Genomic DNA, 26,146 nt, shown 5'->3' with positions numbered 1-26,146 from the left:
CTGTGATGGACTTCTTATTTCAATTATGTTTTATACAAATAAAAGCAAGCACTGAAGCAAGAATTGATTCCTTCTTTATAATACCAAAAAAAAAGCTGTGAAATATTTTGTTAGATGTTTTTCATTTTAGTTATTTATTTCTTATTTATATGTTTAAATTTGTAGGAACACTAGTCAAACACATGGTCATTTTTAGGAAGGCAAAAGACCAAATGGGTTCATAGAATCATAGATTTGCTTTGGTTACTGTGCTTTCTTATTTTCCTGTTCTGTTCAACATTTGTACTTGCCATGGAAAAGCAAAATATAGGTTTCATAAGTCATCAACTGAGTACTACAACTAGGTAACCGCAAATATGGAAAAAATGGAATATTTCACTTTTTTTTAATATTTTTTGTTTAAAAGAAGACATTTGTAATTAAATAAAATTTTGAAATGGTTAAGTAATAGCATTTAAATCAAGTCTTCACACTCCCCAAAAATCAAGACAAAACATTCATTTGTTGATAAAGTCAGACGAAACAACGTAAGTAGAAGCACAAATATGTAAATTACAGCAGACACGTGTTTCGGCGTTACAGGGAACGCCTTTTTCAATGCAAAAATAATGAGCTTATGGATGAAAAGACATTTGTGCTTCTACTTACGTTGTTTGGTCTGACTTTACTATTCAGCACAAAGGTATTTATTTATCTTAATTCATTTGTTGAGTTTTCCTGGAAGCAGAATATAAAAAAACTCAGCTACAGTTACCTACTTGTGAAATTCAGCCTGCAATGCTATGAATACTTTTATTCATACAAATGATTATTTTATTTCTTTTTTACTGATTTCTCGCTTTAGTTCAATTTTTTATGAAACCTAATATTTTATTTTTCTTTGTGCAAAAAGCCTGTTGATACTTTTGCAAGAATTTTTCAGAATAATTCTCCCAAATTAGTTTGTAATTTAGGAGTGTTCACCAAGGAGAGGTAAGGTGTAGGTCTCTCCATTGAAATTCTTAGGGGAGCATTTTTATGGGGGTTTTTTTTTGGGGGGGGGGGGTTAGAGGAGATGGACAACCCTGCATAAGTTATGTGTTCTAAAGGTTTGCCATTTTTGGAGATTTTTTCTAGAATAAAAAAATCAAAAAAATAGCACTCGCATTTGCTGTCTGCTTGGCTCCAATTTGTTTTATTTTTGGCAGTAAATTTGTACCTTCAAAAAATATGGAAATTTTTCACTTTTTTTTTTGATGGGGAAAAGTGAAAAATAAAATATTTTGCCAATGTAATACTTTCTATTCAATTGTTATATTTTTGATTGAATAAGTTAAGAATAATTTGACAAACAATAATTAATGTACCTTCTTTTTTTAGGCCTATAACGCAATCTGGCAGACCATTTTCAGGAGTAGCTCGGCCAGGCACGATGTCCAGTCGTCCAGGTACTATGGAACAGGCCATAAGAACACGTACAGCATACACTGCGAGACCGATCACCAGTTCTTCTGGTAGATTTGTGCGACTTGGGACTGTAAGTATTTACTTCAGATGTTTGGTTGTTTTTACAGTTTGAATACCTTGTCATGATAATCAACATGAAAATCAACTATGCACTCTAACATCAGAACTAACGATGGGAATGGTAAAAAAAAAAGCGAATTATTTCAGGGGAAAAAGTCTTCCCCCCCTTTAATAAGATTTTATTTCTGCTCAGAGAAATTGAAATTTCTATCATAAAATAATGTATTGAACCATTTATAATATCTACAGCGTGCTCCATTTTAACCTGCAAGACCTTTATTTTCACAACCGTTAGTCTTAGATGTATACTTCCAATTGCAAAAATGTTCAAAATCAGATGCAGAGTTAAGATATTAAAAGTTTGAAGAGAACATAAAATTAAGTTGAAAAATACAAAATTTAACTCTTCATATGGGCCCCAGGTCCCCTAACTTATATTTAGGGAAATAATCACTGTTAAAAAACAATTTCAACAGAAAATGTTTGAAATTAGTATGACCAATATTCACCGAGATATGAAATGCAGCGTTTCATGACTTACACCACTTTACACTCGCCCTCAATAACACCTTTTGGGGGAAAATATAGTGGTTAACAAGTGTTGAAAATTATATGTGTGCATAGAGTGGTTTTTCAAATTGTCCCAGGTTTTGTAGTGTGTTTTTGTATATTACGGCATTACATTTACATTTATTTTTAAATAGCACCTCTTGATAAGGGACACTAATGGGACCAGACATTTTGTCCCTTAAGTAGAGGTGTCCCTTCTTCGGAGGTATGTTTTAGTTTATTCTTGCAATGTGTTAACTCAGTATATATACATTTTTTTAACAAACTATTAACATTTAAGATTAAATACTATACATTCAAAGCTTTGCCGCATAAAGCAATTATTTTTGAAGTAATTTATAGCATGAATTTTGTTCATGTCATGAAATTTACAATGCAAAACATCATGAATTTCAATTAGTGCTCACATTTCAATTTTTATATAAGAAGCTCGTCAGTTTCTGTGCCCTCTTCCTTGTCCTTGAGCCTACTTGATTAATTATCTGGATGGACAAATCATGCACAAAGAAACATTTATTGTTTCTTTCAGAAACACATTATATGCTCGTTACATTATATGCTTGTTTTTTAACATATGTTATAGTTAATGTTAAACTCTCCTCAATTAATTTTTAGAGGAATAGGTGTACCTGAACTCCAGTAAATTCACTTTTTTTATCCACTTATACATAATTTTTGGTCATTTTTTTTCTCTGCGACTGTTCCTTAAATAGAGTGTCCCTTAATTAGAGGCAAATACATGGAGATCCCTATTCAAAGGGACAGGGACCGGAGAAAATCTCCCTTTAAATAAAGGTGTCCCTTATTCGGAGGTGTCCTTTATGGGAGGTTCTACTGTACCTTGTTTTTTTTACCTTGATGACCTGTCATTCCTCTGAAACAGCGATCATTTCTAATCTCATCTTCTGTATGGTCCCTTAAAACTTGAAACTGGAATATCTCCTTGAGTCTTAGTCGAACAAACTTCTAGTTTTTTGTGTCAGTAATAGTAATGGTTTTCAATGGAGATTCTTTCCCTAAATATAAGTTGGTGGACCTGGGGTCGGTATAAAAAGTTAAATTTTGTATTTTTTGACTCATTTTTATTTTTGCTTCAAACTTTCAATATCTAAACTCAGCATCTGATTTTGAACATTTTTTTAATTGGAAGTCCTACTTCTAGGACTAACAGTTGTGGAAATAAAGGTCTTGCAGGTTAAAATGGAACACCCTGTGTATTCCAAAGCTTTTTTTCCTCAGTGTATTTCTCCATTGTCAAGAAACTTCACAATCTGTAGTTGAGGCAAACCTAGCCTGGCAGTGTCGTAATATTGTGATTATAATTTACTTCTGCTTTGCAAAGCTACCAGGTTTGTTTTGTCTCAATTATAGTATAGTGTCTAATTTAAAACCATCCTTAGAAATAAAAAACAAAGTTTCCCCCTTCAAAACGTTTTACTTATTACAATATTTAATGTAATATTTTTCAGGCATCTATGTTGTCTCAGCCGGACGGACCTTTCATCAACTTTGCCCGGCTGAATCTTTCAAAATATGCTTCTAAGCCAAACATTTCCAAGCATCTGTTTGAATATGCATACTACCATGATAATGATATCAGACAGGTATGTTAGGCAACTTAGTCAGTTTTGTGTTTATGAAAATTACGAAAAAATATTTCCTATCACTTATGTGCATTTTTCTTGGTTGTTCAACCCGTCAGGTAGTCAGTTTAGCGCATTTTGTTAAGCAAAGAATGAAACCAATTGCTTATTTAAAATTTTGTGTAGTTACATGAACCATGTTGTGATAACATTGGTAATATTTAAAAAAAAATGATGGGCATTAATTGTAATATTATAAGTTGTAGTATAATGTAGGGCAAGTCAAATAGTTAGGATAACTTACTTTTTTTCAAAATGAACAAACTAGAAATTTGTTCTGAAAATTATAGCGCATAAAGAAAGAACAAAAACTTGCTTTGAAACATCATTTTTTATTTTTGGCAGTTAATTTGAACCTTCAACAAAAGGTGGACATTTTTCATTTCTTCTTTTCATGGGGAAAAGTGAAAAATATGTTTTTTTCTAATGAAATATTTTTTATTCGATTTTTAAAGATATTTTTGATCAAATAAAAGAATGAATGACTAAATGAAAAGAAAATGAAACTATAAAGAAATAAATAAGTTAATGTATGAAAAAAAGTGAAGGAATGAATAAAATAGTGAATTTAAATAAGTGAATGAATGAATAGATATGGAAATTATTTAATGAAGAAATGTAAATCAAATAATTAATAAATGAATATGTTAGTAATTTGATAAAGGATTTAATAAGTAAATGAAATGAACTGTTTCACTTTGCCCCCACATGCACTTGACTAACTGTACAAAGCATTTAAAGTACAAATAAGCTAAATATTAAACAAATAAATACAGCACCAAACATTAATAGGTCTCAATTAATATTTGAAATGTTAATAACAAGAACTTTATCATTTATTAATGAGAAAAAATTTTTTTTGATTACAACAAAATATTACAAAATGAGTACCAGTTTTTGAAAATTGGTTGTTTTATTATAGTCTTCAATTTCCTTGCAAAACTTCTCAATGTGTTTAAAATTGAATTTTTTTTTTTTTTTGTATTTAGGTTAAAACTTTTCTTATTATTATTCTGAAACTCAGACCTGTATTGATGTACTATTACAGTAGAAGACCATTATATGCCACACCTAGAGACCAGAGCTGTTACATTATACAGGTTTTGGCATTATATAGGTCATTTCACAAATTTAGAAACTAATATTCAGAATATATCTATATATTAACACTTCAGCTAAATTTTATCAGCAATGAGCAGTAAAGAACTAATTATAGAATTAGTTATTCACAAATAAATATGCTTCACAATCAAAAGAATGTCACTCATCCTGCACGTCTGCTAGCTTCATGGTTTGCATAACAGCTGCATTTTCAAGAGCCCTCTGGTATTTTCTTTTTGCTCTGAATAATAATTTACATTTAAAAGCTTTGAATTGTGATGGAAAGATGAAAAACTGTTTCAAAATTCAATTTGCTTAACAATTTTTATGTTTGCAAGGCAAAACAGAGGGATTTTTTAAACTTAAAAACCTATTGTTTACTTCTAAAAAGTTGTGAAGTTTATAGAGAATTGCGTTATATAGGTCAGCGTTATAAAGGTATTCTACTGTATTTAAAACTCTTTCCATTCTTTTGTGACATTTATATAAGAATTATGTTTAGGAGCATACTGCACTGCATAGTAATTTTGATTTTTTTATATTATACAGGCCCTAGATATCGCTGCCCAAGCGACACAGTCTTGTCATTTCGAGGACTGGTGGTGGAAATTTCAACTGGGAAAATGTTATTACAGGTACATTGTAACAAGAATTCACTCTATGGAATTTCAAGCTTGTACATTTTAAAATTCTCATCTTGATATTTCAATAGCATAATTGTTTTAAATTTTAATGAATGTGCAGTTGAATGTTTTCCTGGCTTAAAATAGAAGCATAAGGGAACATTCTCTTTTACATTTTATATAATGGAACTCTTTATTTAATAAAGACAGATGTGCGATGAATTGTTTCTTGATTAAAACAATCAAATGCTTTTTTGAATGGTGATGTGCAATGGAATGCTTTCCTTTAACTAAGATAGTATTGAATGAATTGCTGTATTAAATTAAGAAAGGTATGCAATGGAGTGTTTTCAAAACATTCTTTTCTTCATCTCTTTCCTCTATTTTAATAAAAGTAAACTTTTCCTTCACTACGATGGATGTTTAGTGGGATATTACTTTAATTTAGAAAGTTTTGAAATGGAATGTTTACTTCTCTAGTTAAAGATCATAAAAACTGTTGACAGTTCACCAAGAAAAGCAAATTTTTAGATTCAGCATTTTGTAGAACAATTGTGTTTTATCATGAACCTTCACTCAGGAATACAAAAATAGTTGTAATAATTTCTTTAACTGTTTTCAGTTTAACATATTTTGTCAAATATATTACTTTTAATAGAGATCAAAAAGTAATAGGCAAAATGTGCAATGATGATCAAATTATGGAACCTAATTTTCATGATCCTGATTTCATATAGCCAGAGGCGGCAAGTGGTGCTTACAAGTGTGGGGGCAAATTTTTTTTAGAAAGTTGAAGACTATTTTAGGCTATCATGAGAGACTGGTGGGGGGGCTTCTGATTTGCACCCGTAAATGTTTTGGAATTGTAGTTTTAAAAACGTCGTTTTAGTAGAGTTTTGTAAATGTTTGGGGAAAGGAGAGGAGTTTCCAGGGTTGTCCCTGTAATTTTTTTTAAAAAAATAAAGTCTAATTAATAGTAATAGTAATAAAAGGGAAGAAGTTTGAACTGTCTTTGGTAATGTAAGGGTAAGGAAAGCTCTTTCCGGAAAAAAATCTTTAACTGATGTCTTAAAGACACAAATTGAAGCCACCTTTAGCAGCCTTAAAGCAAGGGATTTGGTGTTCTCTCCCAGAATTTTCGACATGTTTAAAACATTTTTAAACATCTTTTTAAACGTTGTGTCAGACTTCTCTTTTATTGACTTAAAGAGAAACGAAAGGGCTCGGAGGTTCTCCCAGTTTTTTTTTTTTTTTTTTTTTTTGAACTGATGCAATTTTAAGAATTTAGTCTTGACTTTCTTTGAGGATTTCAGAAAAATATCTTCAAATTTTTTTTTTTTTTTTCTAAATTGGAGTCTTAAAAACGCAGTTTTACGCTATCTGGGGGATCTAATCTTCCTGATTTTTCCCCCTCAATTTCTATAATGCAAATTTAGGTCATCTTTGAATTTAAAGGAAAAAGGGAGTGCGCTCAGAGATTTTCTCCCGGAAAATTTTCCAAATTTAAGTTTTAAAACTGAAGTTTTAAACAATATTTGGTGACGTTAATGTTCCGGTAATTTCACCCAGAATGTTTTAAAGATTGAACTCTTAACGTTGAAGCAATCTTTGATGATTAAAAAAGTGCAGGGGCAGTCTCCCCCTCTTGTCCCCCCCCCCCGAGTCGCCGCTACTGCATATAGCCAAAATGTAACTTTGTATTTCTTAAATTTTCTGTTTCACTTTCTGTACCAATTCTAAATATCATTTCAGAAGACTTAATATTTATGGGCAATTTCTTGTTGAAAGTCATTTAATGTCTGTTTATTTAATGTAAAACTGAGCAAGAAGCGCAGTTTAATTGTTTTTGTTTTCAGGTTTGGCATGTATCGTGACGCTGAGAAACAATTTAAATCAGCCATAAAACAGCAAGACATGATTGACTCTTATCTATGGATGGGGAAGGTTTGTGTGCTCATATGCTTTTGAATTATACAGCAGAGGAATTTTATCTTTTTCCGAGTACAGACACTTTTAGGTTACATAGATGAGTTATTTAGCATCTTTCCAAAAGTAATTATATTTAGAAATCTTTTAAAAACTGCCAACCCAACTTCTGTTAGCAATAAGTAATTGTTACCCCATAGCTTGAAATTTAGTGCTAACTTTCTGTATTAAATTTAGATTTTCCTAGTTTTACTTAAGTAGGTGGAGTCAGACTGATTTTGGGTAAAAAAAGTCGGAGTCAGAGTCTGTCATTTTCCCACAAAGTCCGCCACTCAGTCAGAATCGGAGTCAAACTGAATTTGGGGTGAAGGAAAGGAGTAAGAGTCCAAGGCTCTGAAATTCCTGAAGACGGAGTCAAACTGCTACATATTTCAATACTGCATCCAGAAAGTTAGAAAATGTTGAGATACTCATTTTTGTGACAGTTAATATTATTGTTTGGTGATATGGAACAGGGTTTTTCACACTCGACGTTAAATCCCGGTTATCACAAATTTGCCATTTCAACTGCGCTTGCGTGCGGACTTGCTGATTTCAAAATTCTTGCTCAAACAAATTTAAAACATTTTAAATTTGTTAATAAATATGAGATAACAACAGATAAAAATTAGAAATCACAAAGTTTTCTTTGATTTAGTTTTTATGCCTCGGTAAAGATTGAGTTTTGAGTCTTAATTATTAATGGGTTTGGAGTCTGATTTTTCTATCAAACAATTCCCCTTTTCAGAGCCAAACTTTTAACGTCAGAAGAGCGACATCACTTCTAATACAAAGCCGAACCCTCAACCTAAATACAAATGTAGAAAACTGAGCTGTTTAAGCCTAACGTAAAATATCTGCAAAAGACGGATATCTGTACTCATATTCCAATTTTTTTTGAAGTATATATCATGTTTTACGTTTACGTTAAATAAATATTTCCAAACCAATAAATATTGAAGTGTCATTTTTCTCTTTTCTTTATAAAGATTATCAGTTATTCACATCCGTAGTTTCATATAATGTATCCCGAAATCGCTGTGAAAATATTCTAATTGCATTCATTAATTTGTTGGGACTCTAGCTCAGCCGAAATATAAACAAGCAACACGAAATCTCAAAACAGAAAGCCCAAAAAGCAAAGTCTGTGCGCAAGCGCAGTTGAAATGGCAAATTTGTGATAACCGGGATTTAACGTCTAGTGTTTTTCACTAGGGCAAAGACACTACATTTCTTATATTTTCTCTGGGTTAAATTGGAGGAACTACCATGAAAAGTTTTTTTAAGGAAAAATAATGTAAGATACACACGCACACATTTTATTCTTTTAATGTGTTAAAAAAATCATTTATGGGGAGAATATATATTCTTACTTTAGAAATGATGCTCTTGAAAATTGGATGCATTTTCAAGTGTAATTTTAAATCTGCCTTGATGATCTCCATTTCATGCCATACCAAATTAAAACCTAGTTCACATCATTGACAGCATTGTGTTTATGAACACAAAATTAAGTTGTATTGTTTAACCTTAAAAACTATTTATTTGCATTTTTTTCATTCAACACGGCTCCTTTATTTTTGCAATTGGCCATTTATTAGCAACAATTCTCATATAAATAATACCGATGATGAAGTAACCCGCGTGTTTCAACAATGAAACTCGTGCCACGACATGATAATTTGATAATATGTTTTGGTAAAGTTTGACATGCAGGGAAATGCTTTATCGTGACAAGGCTGAACTTGATCTGGCAACTTAACAGTTGTACTGGTAATACTGTCATTTTAGGAAAACGAAGGAACCAAAACAATTGTCGCAATCTACTGGACTTTAGGGTTAATCCATTGGTGTTAGGGTTAAAATTTCAACTATCAAAATATCACCAAACAGGAAATGGATTCGTTCAAATGTAGAAACAATTTTCACCCGCCATACCATGACGGGCAACTTTCTAGTCAGTAAATAAAAAACCATATCTGTTCCTCAGAGCCTGGCTAATGTAAGTCACACAATCACTGTTTTGTAGGAGATCTGAAAAACTTTTGTTTGATGCATACAAAGAATGGGGTGCGTACACTCTTTTAACACTGGTAAACCATTTTAAAGGAATTTGTATTTTGGAATTACTTTCATATGACTCGATGCGAAATAACATTCTACATATAATCTGAAAATTTCCATTTTTGGACTTACGTCAGTCTGACCTTGAAGTACAGATATTTGTCATTGAAAAAGAAGTTGTGCGATAAGTACAGGCTATTCTCAAACCATATCTGGCAGGATGACCAAATGTGAATCGAAAGTTTATATTTTGCCTTAATTATTTAATTGCTTTCCTCTTTTCCAAAATATGTTTTGGATCTTAATTATTTTCTTTTAAATTTCTACAGTAGAACCTCCATTAAGGGGCATCTCTATTTAAGGGAAATTTTTTCTGGTCCCAGTCCCTTTGAATAGGGACTTCTATGTATTAACCTCTAATTAAGGGACACTCTGTTTAAGGGGCATACACAAATCCCAAAAAATACAAAAAATAATGTATGAGCGCTAAGAAATAATGAATTTACTGGAATTCAAGTGTCACTATTTCTGTAAAAATTATTTGAGGTAAGTTTGACATATACATGTGTGAAGGAAACCAGTAATGTATTGTATAAAAAAACTTGCTGAAATTAACATGCATGATTTGTCCTCTCAACAACTTATTCAAGTAGATTCAAAGCCGATGCAGAGTTTTATATACAAAGAAATTAATAAGCTTTGTATATAAAACTTGAAAGTTTTTATACAACTTTCTATATTTTCATAGTATATCTTTCTTAGATCATATCTTTCTTAGATTTCATAGTATATCTTTCTGTATATACTATGTGAATTACGATTATTTGGACATTAATCGTAATTCACATAGTATTACATTGTAAATTACATGACGTAAAGCAAATATATGTAATGAATTACTTCAAAATTATTTCTGTATGCTACAAAACTATGTCATTATAAAATTTTATTAAATTTTAATTAATAAAATAATATAAACTTAGAAATTTGAATAATTATAAATTTTATTTAGCATATTAACAAACGTTTTCAGTATTTAATCATAAGGGTTAATCGTCTTAGTGTTAATGTTTATTGTGATATTATACTACTAAGTACACGACATGCATCAATTCATCCACCTCCGAATAAGGGACACCTCTATTTAAGGGACAAAATGTCTGGTCCCCTTAGTGTCCCTTATTGAGAGGTTCTACTGTATTTTCTTTTATTTTTTACAGGTATACATTGGTTTGGACCAACCATTGGCAGCTTTGGACATGTACAAGCAAGGTTTAGAAAAATTCCCCGGGGAAATTTTTTTGATGACACATATTGCACGCATTTATGAAGTAATGTATTTTTTATTATACCCTTTAAAATGTTACTATAAATGAGCTATTGAGAACACTCTCAATATTTAAATAATTCAAATTTATTAAAGAAACAAAATATCCCTAGCATTACTGTATGCATTATTTTAAATATTAATTATGAATGACCTATACTGGGTTTAAGGATTTGTCTTGCTGGGTTTAAGGAGTTGAATTGCATCAATGTCGAATTAAATTATTTAGTTACATTAAATATGTTACGTTTTTGTAAAACAATTTGAATATTTTGCAGTTGAGCATGAACCAAATGCTACTATCATAAGATGTTCCTCACCAACTTTTTAATTAAAGGGCTTAAATGACCTGGATGTGGCGGTAAAATATTATCGTGAGGTCCTTTCTCACGAGGCCATAGATGTGGAGGCCATTGCCTGCATTGCTGCTCATCACTTCTACTCTGATCAGCCTGAAGTTGCTCTTAGATACTACAGGTGCATTTAGCTGTCTTAATTTTGAAAAAGTGCTTTGTATTTTAGTGTATTTGTATGGTTTTGTGCATACTTAAAATACAGTTATTCAGGGCATCTTTGAGCCAAAATGTATCAATTTTGATCTGCCTCCTATTTTAATAGCTCGATTGTATTTGTTCGTATAAACACTCATAAAATATTGTATGGTTATCCAAAATTAAGAAATAATTGTTAAATCCATTCAAAGTGGATTTTTAACCTGACTCAAAGTTAGCTTCCATTTAGGGTCACTTTGGGCCACATAAGGAATGGAATGGTAAATATGAGAGCTATTCAGAAAGTAAAAAATGTCTTGGAATGGAAAAAAAAAAATAATTTGAATTTTGACATCTTGAATTCAAATTATGTTTTTCGGAATCACCAGTGTGTGTGGGGGGGGGGGTGTTGTGTGTAGGGGTATGTGTATGTGTGTAGGCATGTGTGTTTGTGTCTGTTTGCAGGCATAAGTGTGTGAGTAGTTGTGTGTATGAATGTGTGTGTATGTGGGGGGGGGGGGTATGTGTATGAGTGTGTAGGCATATGTGTTTGTGTCTGTGTGCAGGCATGAATGTGTGGGTAGTTGTTTGTATGTGTTTGTGGGTGTGTGCATGAGTAGGTGTCTGTATGTATTTGTGTGTGTATGTACTTGTGTATATGTGTGTAGTTGTATGTGTGTGTAGGTGTATGTGTGTAGGTGTTTGTGTGTATATGTGTGTGTATGTGTTTGTGTGTATGTGTGTGTATGTGTTTGTGTGCGTGCGTATAGTTGTGTATGTATGCGCGTGTGTGTAGGACATGGATGCAACCTGGAGACGGCTTTTGCTATAGGAGCAGCAGCGTGAGGACCCGTCGACGGCGATGCTGTAGAGGGTTTCGCTGGGAAAATAAAATCAAAGGACATCAAAACAGTCAAGTGAGAACAATAAGCAATCGTGATTGCTCCAAAAAAACTAGTCAAAAGAAAAAAAGTAACATGCATCTGAAAGACTGACTATAATTCTACTTTTTTACATAGTCACTGTACAAATTGGTGCATTTTTCTTAGCGGTGAAAAAGCTTTAAAATATTTCGTGGTAGAGTTCTGCCGCCAGCAATAGAAAGTATCTCGTCATAAACCTCCCTGCATTGTGAACGTTAGTTCAGCAATTTTAGAACTGAATGCACCATTTCCTGATGGCACTTTCATTAACTACATATGTTGCTTCCTCACGTAGGGGACGGAAACACAAAATGAAATGTGGCAAAAACTAATCACTGGAGTCACACTAATGAGAAAATATAGCTGTAATTGTTTGTTTGTTTACCCTTTATAAATTACAGCCCCTCAAAGATCAGAGAATTGAGAAAAATGACATTTTTAGACCCCTGTAACCAAAAGGGGGTGGAATTAAAAATAAAATTTCCTGGCCACTTGAATATTCCATTGAAGTACTATACATGTTATACATATTGTTTTTTGTATTTGGTTTGTAAAAAAGATATAGGTCTTTGAGATTAAGCAATTTTGCAAGTCAATTCACACACTAAAACAGAAATAAATTGTGTGAAAACTTCATGGTACCTTCTTAAATTACGTATGTTGTTCCCTATGTAATACGTTATGCTGAAAAAACGTATCGTAATTTTCAAAATAATTATTTTAATTTGATAACTTAAAAATATTTGGACATGAATGAGTAGTTTATACTGTATGGATTGACCCTTAGGTGAAATTACAAGAATTCAAAGAACTAGATAAACGACTAAATGATGCAAAAGCGAGTAAAACTAACATTTATTTCAATTTTTAAAAAATGTACATTTCAGCATGAACTTCATAAACATGCTTTTGAGAAAATGAAACACGAAAGAAATGATTAGTTTTGCTAAACTTACAAAACAAAAAGAAGTAACTAATGAAATTTTACCTTAGTTCAAGTTACTCTAGTAACAAAAATACGCTGATACCAATGATTAAAATTTAGTAGCATCTAAAAGACACTTCAATATGTTACGTAAAAAAAATTGAGTAAATTTAGAGCTTTCCCTCATCTTCAAAAAAACATCTAAAATAGAGGAAAAAATAAAATTTCTGGAAATTTTCGATTTTTTAAAGTACAATTTTGTCATTAAGAAATTCATAAACAGTTATTAAATTAGAGTAGATAGTTAGTTATAGATAGTTTTTCAATCTGAATCATTTTTACTCTTATTTTTTCATTAAAAGAGCTAGAAGAGTGATTTAAAATCTGAGGTAAATTTGCAAAATTTCAATCTTTGTTAATATCTCAGATTCAAAAAAAGATCCGAATAAATTTTACTTTGCTCTTTCTCAATAGAGATTTGCTTAGAGAATGCGGAAATATTTATTTTTTAAGTGTACGTTTATAACTTATGGAGTTATTGAGTCACAAACTGGTAGTGATGGACTCTGAAAATTTATGCTTAGCGTAAGCATCAACTTCTAATGTCAATAACAAAGCAACAAACAGTTTTTAAACATCAATACTTTGCGTTACCTCATAGATATGCATGGTTTACCTAAATAAAAATTTTCATTGAAATCTGTGACATGTCAGCCACAGCTGATTTGCTCATTTCGCATGGAATGACCCTTCTCTAAAGCAAGCATCAAGTTTTTTCAGTGTCATTGCTCTATAGTGGGGGTAAATTTAACCTGAAAGCGAGATACTGCAGTGATTAGGATATATGCTTAGACTTCACAATGCTACCAGGTTAGGTTTCATTTAACTATATAGTAGTATTTTTATCGTTATCATCTATGCCAATAACAGATGATCTGGGCTAAGTAAGAAGATACAGGATTACATCACAAGCAACTTTTATGCCGTGAAATGTAAATTAGTGAGGGAAAACGTAATATTTAAATGGTTATAGTCAAATTAACCCACAAATGAATTCCAGAGATGAACAAAAATAAATTTTTAGTTCCAATCTCTTAAAGTTTAAAGCGTGTTTATAGTTTTTTTTTTTTTTTTTTTTTTAGCATAGTGCATTTTTATGATAAAAATAAGGTGAAGTTTTGTGATGGTAACTTCTTACTATATCTGAAATACATTTACACTAAAAAGAATGAAATAAAAAATTTTAATAAAAAAATAGAACCGACTTCGAAATTGCTCTAAAAAGTGAAAAATAATTTTATTCTTCAAACACCATCGATAATACTTTTAAACAAAATTTTTGAAGTTGGCGCAAAAACGATAGATAAAATTATTCACAGCCATGACTCAACTACAAATTTAACCAGGGCCAGTTTCTTCACTACCACATACATTATGCATTGATGACAGCACATTTGAGTAACGATATAAATGTTTCGTTCCTGCCTTTGAATGACTTTCTGAAAAAAATATGAACAAAGCATGGTACACTGGATTTTACTTTTTGTTTTTGTGCCAACTTCAAAAATTGTTTAAAAGTATTATCGATGGTGTTTGAAGAATAAAATTATTTTTCACTTTTTAGAGCAATTTCGAAATTGGTTGTATTTTTTTATTAAAATTTTTTATTAATGACCCATTCTACATTTTTAGAAGACATTAAATCAGCAATATTATAAGCCAGTAATATTACTACAAAAAAAAAAAAAAAAAATTCAACTTCTGGGGCAACGCTCCCTATCCCCTATGCTTCTTTTGCCTTTTTTTTTTTTTTTTTTGGTGCACCAACCGCTTATGCAGACATGGGTTCAAGGTTCGCCGATATATATCAGTTGATATATATCACCCTATATATCCGATATTTATTTTGAAAATATCATGACATTTTGATATTTTCGATATTTATTTTTTCAACTATAGTATTTTCAATGTAAAAATGAAATGAATCATTGTTCATTTATTATTAAAAATAACACAAAAATTATGTAATTTTTTTATGATATATTAACACATCATTAATATAACCAAGTAATATAATATTCCTTTTTTATTTTATATTCATAGAATTATTAGTAATTTAACAGTTTTAATTCATATTAAAACTGACTCATTAAATCTTAAATATTACTCAAAAAAAAGAAAATGTCTTATGACTGCGCACTGACTAATACACATTATTTATTTCTGATGAATCATATAACAGTAAAAGTAGCTAACAGAAGAGAAAGGAGTAGAACAGCTAATGCTAAATTAACACATTGAAATTGATAAAAATGTTAAATGAAATATTAGATATAAATAATAAAAGAACCCTTAATTTTATGCCTACAACAGTCTTGTAATAACAATATAAGAAAATAAAGAGTGATTTAAGGCTGTATTTACTATTTTGAAGACTTTAGTTTGTGTTGGTTGAAAATACCGGATAGATATCAAAATATCCGATATATATCAAAATATCAGATATTTTTGATGTTTTCGAAAATGTCATGATATTTTCGAACCTTGCATGGGTTAGAGTTACTCAATTTGGCTCTATGGTTGGAGCTCAATTTCACAAGCTCTTTTGGGTCTACAATGATTGATTGTAAAAAAAATTAATATTGTCATTTTTATTCATTAAGTTGTACTTTTTGTGCAGGAGATTGCTGCAGATGGGTGTTTGCAACAGCGAGCTGTACAATAATTTGGGCCTGTGCTGTTTCTACTCTCAGCAGCATGATATGGCTGTGATGTGCTTTGAAAGAGCTCTCTCATTGGCGACCGACGAAACCCTGCCCGATGTATGGTATAATATTGCGCACTTGGCTCTGGTAAGTAGTGATTTCATTTTTGTGAAATGGCATTTGTATTTATTCAAAGATACAAATACAAACACAAAAGTGACGACCAGCAACAGGCTCTGGGCCCAGCTAGACTGGTCCTAGTCAATTTACAATCCCCAGTGAAGATCAATGGCCCTCTTAAAACTGTCTAATCCCTTGCTCATTACCACCTCTTCCGGTAAGCTGTTCCAAGGTTCCACTACCCTGCTAAAATAATAATTTTTCCTAACATCCATGTTAGCCTGAGATTTATATAGCTTAAAACAATGACCCCTTGTCCTGTTTTCAGTGCTAAACTTCAGCCCCGTAACATCTTTCGTTTTAATGAAACAGCTGAATCATGTCCCCTTGGTCTCTTCTTTGCTCAAGACTGTGATGATTGTATTCCTGTTATACACCGAAGTTTTGTTATTCTTGGTGCTCTAAAATAGGTGTTCTAGTTTTCCTGTTAAAGGTTTTTGACATTGACAGACATGAATACTGTATGCATTTGTTATGTATTGTTACATTGCATCTACCATTTTTTCTGCTTTTGAAATCATAATGCAGTCAAACTTGCTTGTTATGAGCTCTGATTTAACAAGGAAATCAGAAACATTTGGTTGCTACAATGTAAATTCTAAGGGAGCATAGCTCCCTTTTAATGAGCAAACCTTGCTTAAAGCTAACAATATTTTGTAGTTCATGAAATTTCAATTGATTTTCAGCCAGGGGTGCCCACAGGGAGGGGGGGGATTGTGGCGCAAGTTGCGCCATCAAAATTTTGGGGGCATTTTTTAATTTTTTAAATTTTTCTATTTAAATTTATTTATTGATTTATTTTTTTGATTCAAATTATTTATTTTATTTTGTTTTGTTTATATTTCATTTAATTTTTTTTATTTAGATTGTGTGTGTGTGTGTGTGTGTTTAGCATTGGCGTATCACAGAACTTTTCTAATAAAATAATGATGATAATAGTGATCAAAAATAAATAAACAAATAAATAATAAATTGTTACAAAAATTAATAAATCAACATATTTAAAAAAAATAAAAAATAAAAAAAGAGTGCTATAAAATAAAAAAGGGGGGAAAGAGGGTTGAGAAAATTTTTTTTTGGGGGGGGGGGATTTGCGCCATTGAACCTGGGGGGGGGATGAGCACCCCTGTTTTCAGCTAAGTGATGATTTCTGATCCTTAAACAAGTAATGATGGCATTTTCTTTTTTTTTTTCCTTTAACTCATAGAGTAGAAATTCATTTAAAAATTTTATTTTTGCCAATTTTGATGTTATCATTTCTAAGATGCTTATTTCCAAAGATACTGCTCAATCAAGCTAATGCAAATGAAAAAATATAAGCAACGACTATAACAAGAAATATGGAGATTTTGAAGTTGAATAGCCCTCGACATTCTCGATCGCATTTGATGTGCAGCAAAGCTTCAACCATTTTTCAAAACCATGGTTAAGAATGACAGCTTTTGGCCGTGAATATTCCTCGAAAACAATTGCACAAGAAAGAGAATAAGAGAGCTGAAAGCAATTAACCAACTTTCATGATTCATATGCTCCTTCAAAAATCCTCCAATCATTTATGATATTTTTGAAGAGCCCTTCAAACTCCTACATTTTGGTGCTAACTCATTCATTAAATTTTGCGTTTTTGATTGTGGTCATTTTTAAATAATCGGATCAGTGCTGTTTTTTGAAGAAAAAAAATTAAATTTTTAATGAACAAGCCCTTAAAAATTCTTTAGTTTTACCCTTTTGTTTCTAAAACATGATATTTTATGAAAGAGCTATACCCCCCCCCTTCCTCCCGTGTTTTGTCCTGAGTTATCTCTACTAAAATTCTTAATAGAGTAGGGTATGTCAAGGGGGGGGGGGGGGAAGAACACCTTTCTAGAGTTAAATTCTAATTGTAATAATTAGTTTCCAAAAGATACTTTCTTTTGTTATGTTTTTTAACTTGTGTATATTGAGTATTTTCAGTGGTAATAGATAACTTAAAGATGCTAAATAGCTAAATTTTTACTCCTGTTTTGAGCTTATGCGCATTTGGTTAAGCCATTTATTTTTGAACCGATGATAAGATGTCAATCAATTTATGTTGCCAAACAATATTTTATTGTCAGGTAGAATAAACACTGGAGGGAGTGAAAATCTCCCTCATTTATTTACGAATAATCCTTCAAAATCTTATTTATCTCCTTCAAAACTCCTTCATTTTTATTTCTGAAACTGAGCACAAGCCCTAAACTACTTTGGTTCTGTACAGAAATGAGAAACATGCAAAGCAATCATGCATGAATGTTTAGGATTTTTTTTTTAGGAACCTATTGTTTACAAGCACTTAGTTATAACAAGCAAATATTGCTTTCCATTTGTGCTCCTTATAAGCAAGTTTGACTGTTGCTCATGGTGAAAACATTTGGAAAAAAGCTTTTATAGATTGATCATCAGAATAATTTGTTTTCAAATTTATATTGTTTTTTTTTTAAATTAAAATTAAATTTTAATAAATTTTAATTTAATTAAATTTTTTTTAAATTATTGTTTGAAAAAATTCATGTTTGTTTATAGTATGCACTGATATATACATGCACACAGAACATATTATCTTTACTTTCAGTTATTTTTCTTCTCTGACCGAACTTGAGCTAAATTTAAAAACCATTTTATATATTTCAGGGCATCGGAGACAAAAGCTTTGCAATTCAGTGTTTGAGGCTCGCTTTAGTGGCTAATAATGACCATGCAGAGTCTTACAACAACTTAGGAGTCATTGAAGGCACAAAAGGAAATATTGACCAGGTATTTGTTATCTCACAGGAATTTTTGTTATCATTACTTAATATATTTGTATATTTATAAAGAAACAGTATTTCAAAACTGATAAAGCATGAATACATTTAAATAAGAAAGATGAATTTTCACATGTTCGTATCAGAGCTTTTTCTCCCCTACATTTAAAAATAACATTTTGGATTAGTAAAAGAATGAAAATTTCTTTTAACCATTTTGTTTGAATGAGCTTTTTGTAACACTGTCAATTTAAAGTTTATGAATTTTAATTAAATTTTTTTTGCTAAAAGTCTTATAGATCTTCAGATTAAAATTAAGGACTTTTAATTCATTTTAGAAAAGTGTGAAGAGTTTTTTAGGGCTAAAATCTTACTTTTATTGATGCTGACTAAATTGTTATTCAGATCTGTTTTACTAGTAAAATTAAAATGTTCTGCAATTGCAGTGGTAAAGCTGCATTGAGTTTATATACTTGTTATTTCTATTGAGTGATATTTTATAGTTACATTCATAAAAAGACTTTTTAAAGTATAGGTGGTCCTACTCATTAGGCCTGTTTTTTTTTTTTCCAAATGTATTGCATTTTTGAGGAATAAAACCCCAAGATAGTATCAAATTTAAACTTCTGTCATATGTTTTAGTAATTTATTTATTTATTTTGTAATACAGTAAAATTTCCTTCCAGCGAATACAAATGCAACAAAATGTCTTTTTCAGTGAAATAAATGTTCAGTCCTATTTTAATTGCCATTGCTTTGCTTGAATACTATTACAACAAATTCCCATTACAAGGAACACTTTGTATAGACAGACTTAGATTTAAAAATGATGGTAAATGAAGAAGGATATTGAAAAATATTTCTCTCTCTCTCTCTCTCTCTCTCTCTCTCTTAACATTCATACGATACATTTTCTCTGCTTTTTAATTTATCAAAGTACTTTTTATTTTTATTTTCAGGCAAAGGCTTTCTTTGTAGCTGCTTCTAATTTGGCACAACATTTATTTGAGCCGCATTTTAACCAGGCACTTTTAGCGGAAAAGGTTACTTTAATTTATTTATATATTTATATCTTTACTTCATCTTGAATGCCTATTTGTTTTCAACTCATTGTATGTCAGAATTGTTGCCATTTTGATAATTATATATTGATTAGATAACCCATTTTATAATTAGCTAGCTTATATACCCAATGCTGTTCTGGTATTTTTTAACGCCACATTTTTCTTAGACATCTAACAGAATGAAATGTTGCCTGTTGGGGGGGGGGGGGGGATACTGCATCTGTACAGAATTTGGTGATGGTGATAACCCTATGTTTTGGGGACTATTGTGGTTTTTTGCAAATAAGAAGATTGGCTATTTTATTCAATATGACATATTCACTATCTAACATAGTCATAAAAATTAAAATCATAAACATACTGCTACCTTGATTTTGCAAAACAATCAATATTGAAAATGCCTTTAAAAGATAGAATTTGTTGTTGTACGTACATATTAAAAAATTTGTACTCAAATTGAACCCTTTTGCTTTTATGATATTATGCATATTTATAAAGCATACCAAAATGTTAGTATGACAGTTTTTTCCCATAATTTGTTTGATGATATCATTAGAAACTCAAAAATATTTTTTCTTGTCATTCTGGAAATGCATGCATGCTAAAAGTTGCCAACCTCTACAATTCCATTTTTTTGCAATAATATCAATTATTTGCAATAAATATATATTATGTATTTCAAATATATACTTTAACAGTTTTTGTTTTACAATTTATCCCATCACACATTTTTGGGACACCTGCAAAATGAAACAAGAAGGTCCATCTAAAACTAAATGAACCTACTTTCCCGTATACCCATATCTACTTTCTGATCAATATTCTCAAAAATAGCTAAAATCGCAAATTGTTTCAAGAATCTGTTTCAATATTTTAAACTGTTTTCTAGGAATAAAATGCACCTCACTCATCTAAAAAAGTAGAGGCGTAATAAATAAATAAATGAACAAATAACATAGCAGCACCTTTTAAACGAAGTAACTCTTTTTTCCATTTAAAAATTTTAAAAAAATCTTTAAACGCTTTCAAAAAGAAAAAAAAATAATTAGAATTAATAAGCTCATTAAAATAAATACATCATATCAAAAAAAAAAAAAATCATTTGTTTTTCCCCTGTAACCAAAAAATAATTTTTTAAATGAATTAATGTACTTTCCAAAATAAATAAAAACAATAAAATGTGATCTTAAAGAAACTTCTGTTTTAAATAAAAGGTTCAATCCTGAAACATGTGCATGCACTATGTTTTCGAATTTTAATGCAGGGTGGCGACAGATCAGGGAAAAGTCAGGGAACTTTATTAATCAAGGAAAAGTCAGGGAAATATCAGGGAGTTTTGAAAAAATAACAAAAAATTCAGGAAAAATTGATTTTTTAAAGAAATTTTTTTTTTTTTTTGCTTTACAAAATCAAGTACTCTTAATTCCCTATGCATTTTCCCCCAATTATTTGTTCAAAAAAAAAAGTAAAATTAATGAGGTGCGATTATACACTGCCGCATATTTGTGCATCTTTTTTCCTCAACGTCAAAGTATTGAATCTTACTTATTAACCACAGGATGAACTTCCTAAGATTGCTTTTGATTTTTCACTATTACTTGTTATTCTTGCAACAATTATTATACTGTTTGAAAACTTAGTTCAACATAATTTCAATTACTTTTTAGTTCTATCATAAATGCACATGTTTTTAAAAGTAATTTGAATAGTTTCTTAAAATTCTTATGCTAAGTGGTTTCTGGAAGTAAAGTTTTTTTTTTTAAATTTTCTATAATCTTTCCATTGTATAAAAATTTAATATACTGTTTTGTAGTTTATTTCCCCCCCCCCCCCTCCCCAAAAAAAATTGTCTTTTTTTTAAAAACCATTTCATTAAAAAAAGGAGCATCTTTTTAAAATATATCTTTAGTTCAACAACTTTACACAACTTAAAACATTTAAAATACTGCACTTTATACAAACATACAATGGATTTCAAGTAGAGCAAAGAAAGAAAACCATTATCATTGGTAACGTAAATCAGGGAAATTTGGTGAACTTAATCAGGGAAAAGTCAGGGAACTTTTTTTCACAGTTCCTGTCGCCACCCTGTGATGGTACAATATTGATCTGTCTTAAATAAATGTTAAACATTTTTTTTTAAATCCAGAAATTTTTCATCATCTAGAATTCTAGAATAAAATTATTGTTGAAAGTTAGTATTAAAATGTATATTACCCATCATCTTACTCACGACAAAAGTGCAACTTTTTTTTTTGTCTTTACAGACAGGCGACTTGCAGAATGCATACTTCATGGTACAGAAAGCTCTCGAAGCATATCCTGATCATGCCGATTCGAAAGATTTATTTCAACGAATTAAAAACCTGTTCACTACCTTATAAAATGAAGAAAAATTATTTTACACCAGCATGAAAGATCCACCATAATTACTTTGTTGCATATATTTTAATACAGATTTGAAGTGCTTAAAAATGTTAATCATGTGACATTGACAGGGTCTGACAAACCCTGGGCACCAGGGCTAGCCGGACATCTAAAAAATACCTTCGTGACTAGTTCTTTCAGAACTAGAATCTCGCAGAAGCCATCTTATACACTGAATTTTCCTATAAACTCGATTTTTGCAACCTCTGGGCATTGATTGCCTTGTGCAAGGCCGGATTTGGAAGTGTGGAGGCCCCGGGACAACAAAGGAGTGGAGGCCCCTAATCATGGCTTGAAAAGATCCTCATATTTTCAAAAATATCCGCTACTTTGATATATATCCGAATTTTTTGATATATATGCATATATCCGATATTTTCGATCAGTACTTTAATAGTAAATACATCCCTGACCTGTGAAAGGATATTTTGTAAAAATTTTATTGTGTGGGTCCTTTTGTTGTAGAGACCCTGGGGCAGTAGCCCTACCTGCCCTCCCCTAAATCCGGCCCTGGTCTTGTGTTCCCTGGTTTGATGCTGTATAGTAAAGAGAAGGAAGGATGCCATCACACATCTCAAGAAACTCTGTAGGAAGGACACTTATTGTGGTTGTGAGTACACCAGATTATTCTTGTGCGATTTAGAGTATTTCAAACATGCAAGTCTTTTAAATTATATCAACAACATTTTGATGCACAAAATTAGCAGATTACTGCATACACGTGTTGCCAGGTTTCAAGGAACCTCTCTTTTAGTGCAAATAGTGAGCTTTTGATGAAAAGACATCTGATAAAAACAACAAGAATGAATGGCAGATAGTTTGTGATGTCTACTGTCTAATGTTCATTCTTGTTATTTAAACTGTCTACTGTTCATGCAATATACCAGCTTAGCCTGGCTTAGGGGCGGTAACGTACTATTAAATGCCTACTGTTCGTTCTCGTTGCTTTTACTGCACGTCTTTTCATCCAAAAGCTAATTATTTGCCCTGAAAAAGAGGTTTCCTGAAGCCTCAAAACACGCGTATGCAGTAATCTGCTAATTTTGTGCGTAAAAACATTTATGATTACCATTTGCTTCTCCATACAAAGGTATTTATTTATTTCTTATGCAAGTCTTTTGTTTATTTCAAATGAACCGATACTCTGGATCTCATAAAAGTTTTTTTAAAAAATAATTTCATTAAGGATGTTATGATTCCCCCATTCAAATACGGCCCCCGTTGGCAGTGTTTTTCGTTTAGTGATTTTATATATTTTTTATTTTTGTAACAACTAAGTAACCTGCTATGTTGTTGATGTGAATTGTTTGTTGCTTGAAAGTAGTAATTGTTGTCTTGGAGGTTATTTAATTTTGGTAATTAGAGCTTTGCTTTCCATTGGAATATGACCCCATTGACCCCCTGTATGACCCCTGAGTCGTGTTGGCCTGGATAGTAAGGCGTTGAAACCAAAAAATCCCATGCTCAATGCCAACGGGTCAAAGATCCGCCATGTTTGTTAATGCTGACGAGGGCACGTTAAATATGTCATGGTCACAAAGTCCACCTAGTGAATCAATGCCTCTGGGGGGTGCTGGATCAGAGATTGCTTGACTTCTGATCTAGACCAAAATTTAAAAAAAAAAATCTGTCGTCAGGGTTCCATCCAACCGGTGAAATCACAAATAGTTGTACACAATATGTATGGGGGACCCTGGAGTGTGATATGATTCCCCCCCCCCCATTATCTTCTCCATTACTTGTGTCAGAAGGAATGATATTGCACAGGGACCAATAATATAGATAAGATTGATTAACAGTTTAGTGCCTTTCAATCTATGTCATAATGCAAAGGTTAAGCTAGGAAGCAAAAAAATTAATGAAATCACGTTGAATTTATCTTGTTGTACATAATAGGCAACATATCAAGTGTGGCAACTTGTCGAGATGATACCTTGGTAATAACTAGTCAAAACAATAATTTAGTAATAACTAGTCAAAACAATAAGTTGGTGATAACTAGTCCAGGTGACAATTTGCATTATGCATTATTGCAGAATTATGATGCAAATGTGTGCAGTATTTCACACTAACTTTAAGAATGTTGTGACTGTACTTATGGACGTGTGCAGAGCTTTGAAATTGAAGTTACCACTGTTTCAGGAGGATGTCTCGAGTAGGCCCATCAAACCCTGTTGTTACTTAGTATGATATCCATTGAATATTTGTTCTTCAATCCCCCCCCCCCCCCTTCGCTGGAAATTCTTAAAATGATAAGCCCGTCCAAGAGGTTTATATACCACTTAAAAGCTACCCCAAATTAAAGAAGCATTTTGAAGGCATTTGAAGTAGGGATGCGCCAATAAGCAAATTGGCCGATTACTGATTAATCGGCAGCAGTGATGTTCCCATCAATTTTTTTAGGGTATACTCCCAGTAATCCATTATGCACAATATGTGTATGTGATCATATACATAATATGTCATAATATGATCGTTTTTGAAGCTTGAAGGTAAATGTTATGTGTCTAAAAAATGTAATACTACCAGTTTCTTCATCATATTTTTTCACTTAGAACTTCGACTTTAGCAATAGTTTAGGTTTATTTCTGAGAGACATTTTTTTTTTCCACTTTCCTAATTTTCCAAAAATATTTCAAAATTTCATCCAATTTCTTTGACCCAATTTTCATATAATTGTTAATCAAATTATAATATGTTAAGTAGACATGAAAATTTAAAAATATTAGGGGGTAGCCTGTGGCCAGCAGGCTAATTTTGGAGCACTTTTAGTTTAAATTTATTCACTTAATTATCAGTAACCATTTAATCCAGGAGTTTTATTCCTTATAAAAAATTACAAGGTTATCTAAAAGCACTATGCTAAAGGAGAAAAGTATTGAAAAAAGGAAAATGTAGCAACCTTGTATAACTGTGTATATTTATTCAAAATAGAATAAATAAATAAAAATTATAACATTACTTCAACCACCATAGTAAAATAATAATAATAAAGTATTCATAGTTTTTTTTAAATCAAAACTTAACAATTTAAAGAGTTAGTTGTAAAATATATGATGTAATCATATGTATAGTTAGGAAGAACAACATTTTTAAAGAAAAAAATGATGTTGTGTCATCAAAAGCTGGAGTGAAGGTATCATAACATAAACTTAGGAAATGATCATTTGATATTTTATTCAGTTTTACACACTTTCTATACTATTTATTTTGTTTTTACTCTACACTTAAATACTACATGTTATAGTAATGACAGTTATTTTCAGTTAATGACAGTTAACAAATGTCTTCATCATAGTTTCTTGTTGAAGGTGTGCTTAAAAAATTATTTTGAAAACTATTTTTTTCTGCCGATTAATCGGCAAAATGTAGACGATTATAAATGATTGGCAAAGTGGCCGATTAATCGGCGCATCCCTTATTTAAAGTATGTATTTGGTCAAACCAAAACGCAAAATTTTTACAGTTTCAATAGGCCCCGTCACCTATTAGAGGGGTCTGAAGAGAACACCCCTCTCCCTCGTTTTTAAAATAATTGTAGTAAACACATAAGTAGGCGTAGTTTTAGCTGATGACGTTCCATATGTCTCTCCCCCCCAATTTTAAATTATTGAGTTGCTGAATCATGCTCCTTTAAAAAAAATAATAGGAGTTCCACAGTACTCTTGGTGACACCCATGTACACATCTGTGAGTGTACAGAATTTTATAAATACTTATTTCTTTGTTCAGTAGTTGTGTTGCGTTGTTATTGGTTTTAAATTGAAGCACTGTAATTTTTTTTTAATGTTTAAGAAATGTTACAGCTCGAAGCTTTAAAATGTATTAACTATTTTAATAAAATTAGTCAGCTTTGTTATTTTCCATA

General features: G+C 31.3%; 1 protein-coding gene across 1 annotated transcript; it reads left to right on the top strand.

The window, feature by feature from the left end:
* The first annotated feature begins 1,412 nt into the window (after positions 1 to 1,412).
* On the top strand, positions 1,413 to 26,146 carry LOC129227315 (tetratricopeptide repeat protein 8-like). Its single transcript, XM_054861859.1, has 10 exons — positions 1,413 to 1,516; positions 3,546 to 3,680; positions 5,370 to 5,455; positions 7,300 to 7,387; positions 10,693 to 10,803; positions 11,137 to 11,276; positions 15,819 to 15,990; positions 18,676 to 18,798; positions 19,748 to 19,831; positions 22,745 to 26,146. Exons 1-10 carry the CDS (start codon positions 1,433 to 1,435, stop codon positions 22,811 to 22,813), a joined length of 1,092 nt encoding a protein of 363 aa, XP_054717834.1. The 5' UTR covers positions 1,413 to 1,432; the 3' UTR covers positions 22,814 to 26,146.

The sequence above is a fragment of the Uloborus diversus genome, chromosome 8, assembly GCF_026930045.1.
Source record: "Uloborus diversus isolate 005 chromosome 8, Udiv.v.3.1, whole genome shotgun sequence".
Lineage (NCBI taxonomy): Eukaryota > Metazoa > Arthropoda > Arachnida > Araneae > Uloboridae > Uloborus > Uloborus diversus.
The sequence above is the reverse complement of the archived record's forward strand: the minus strand, read 5'-3'. Positions and strand labels throughout refer to the sequence as shown.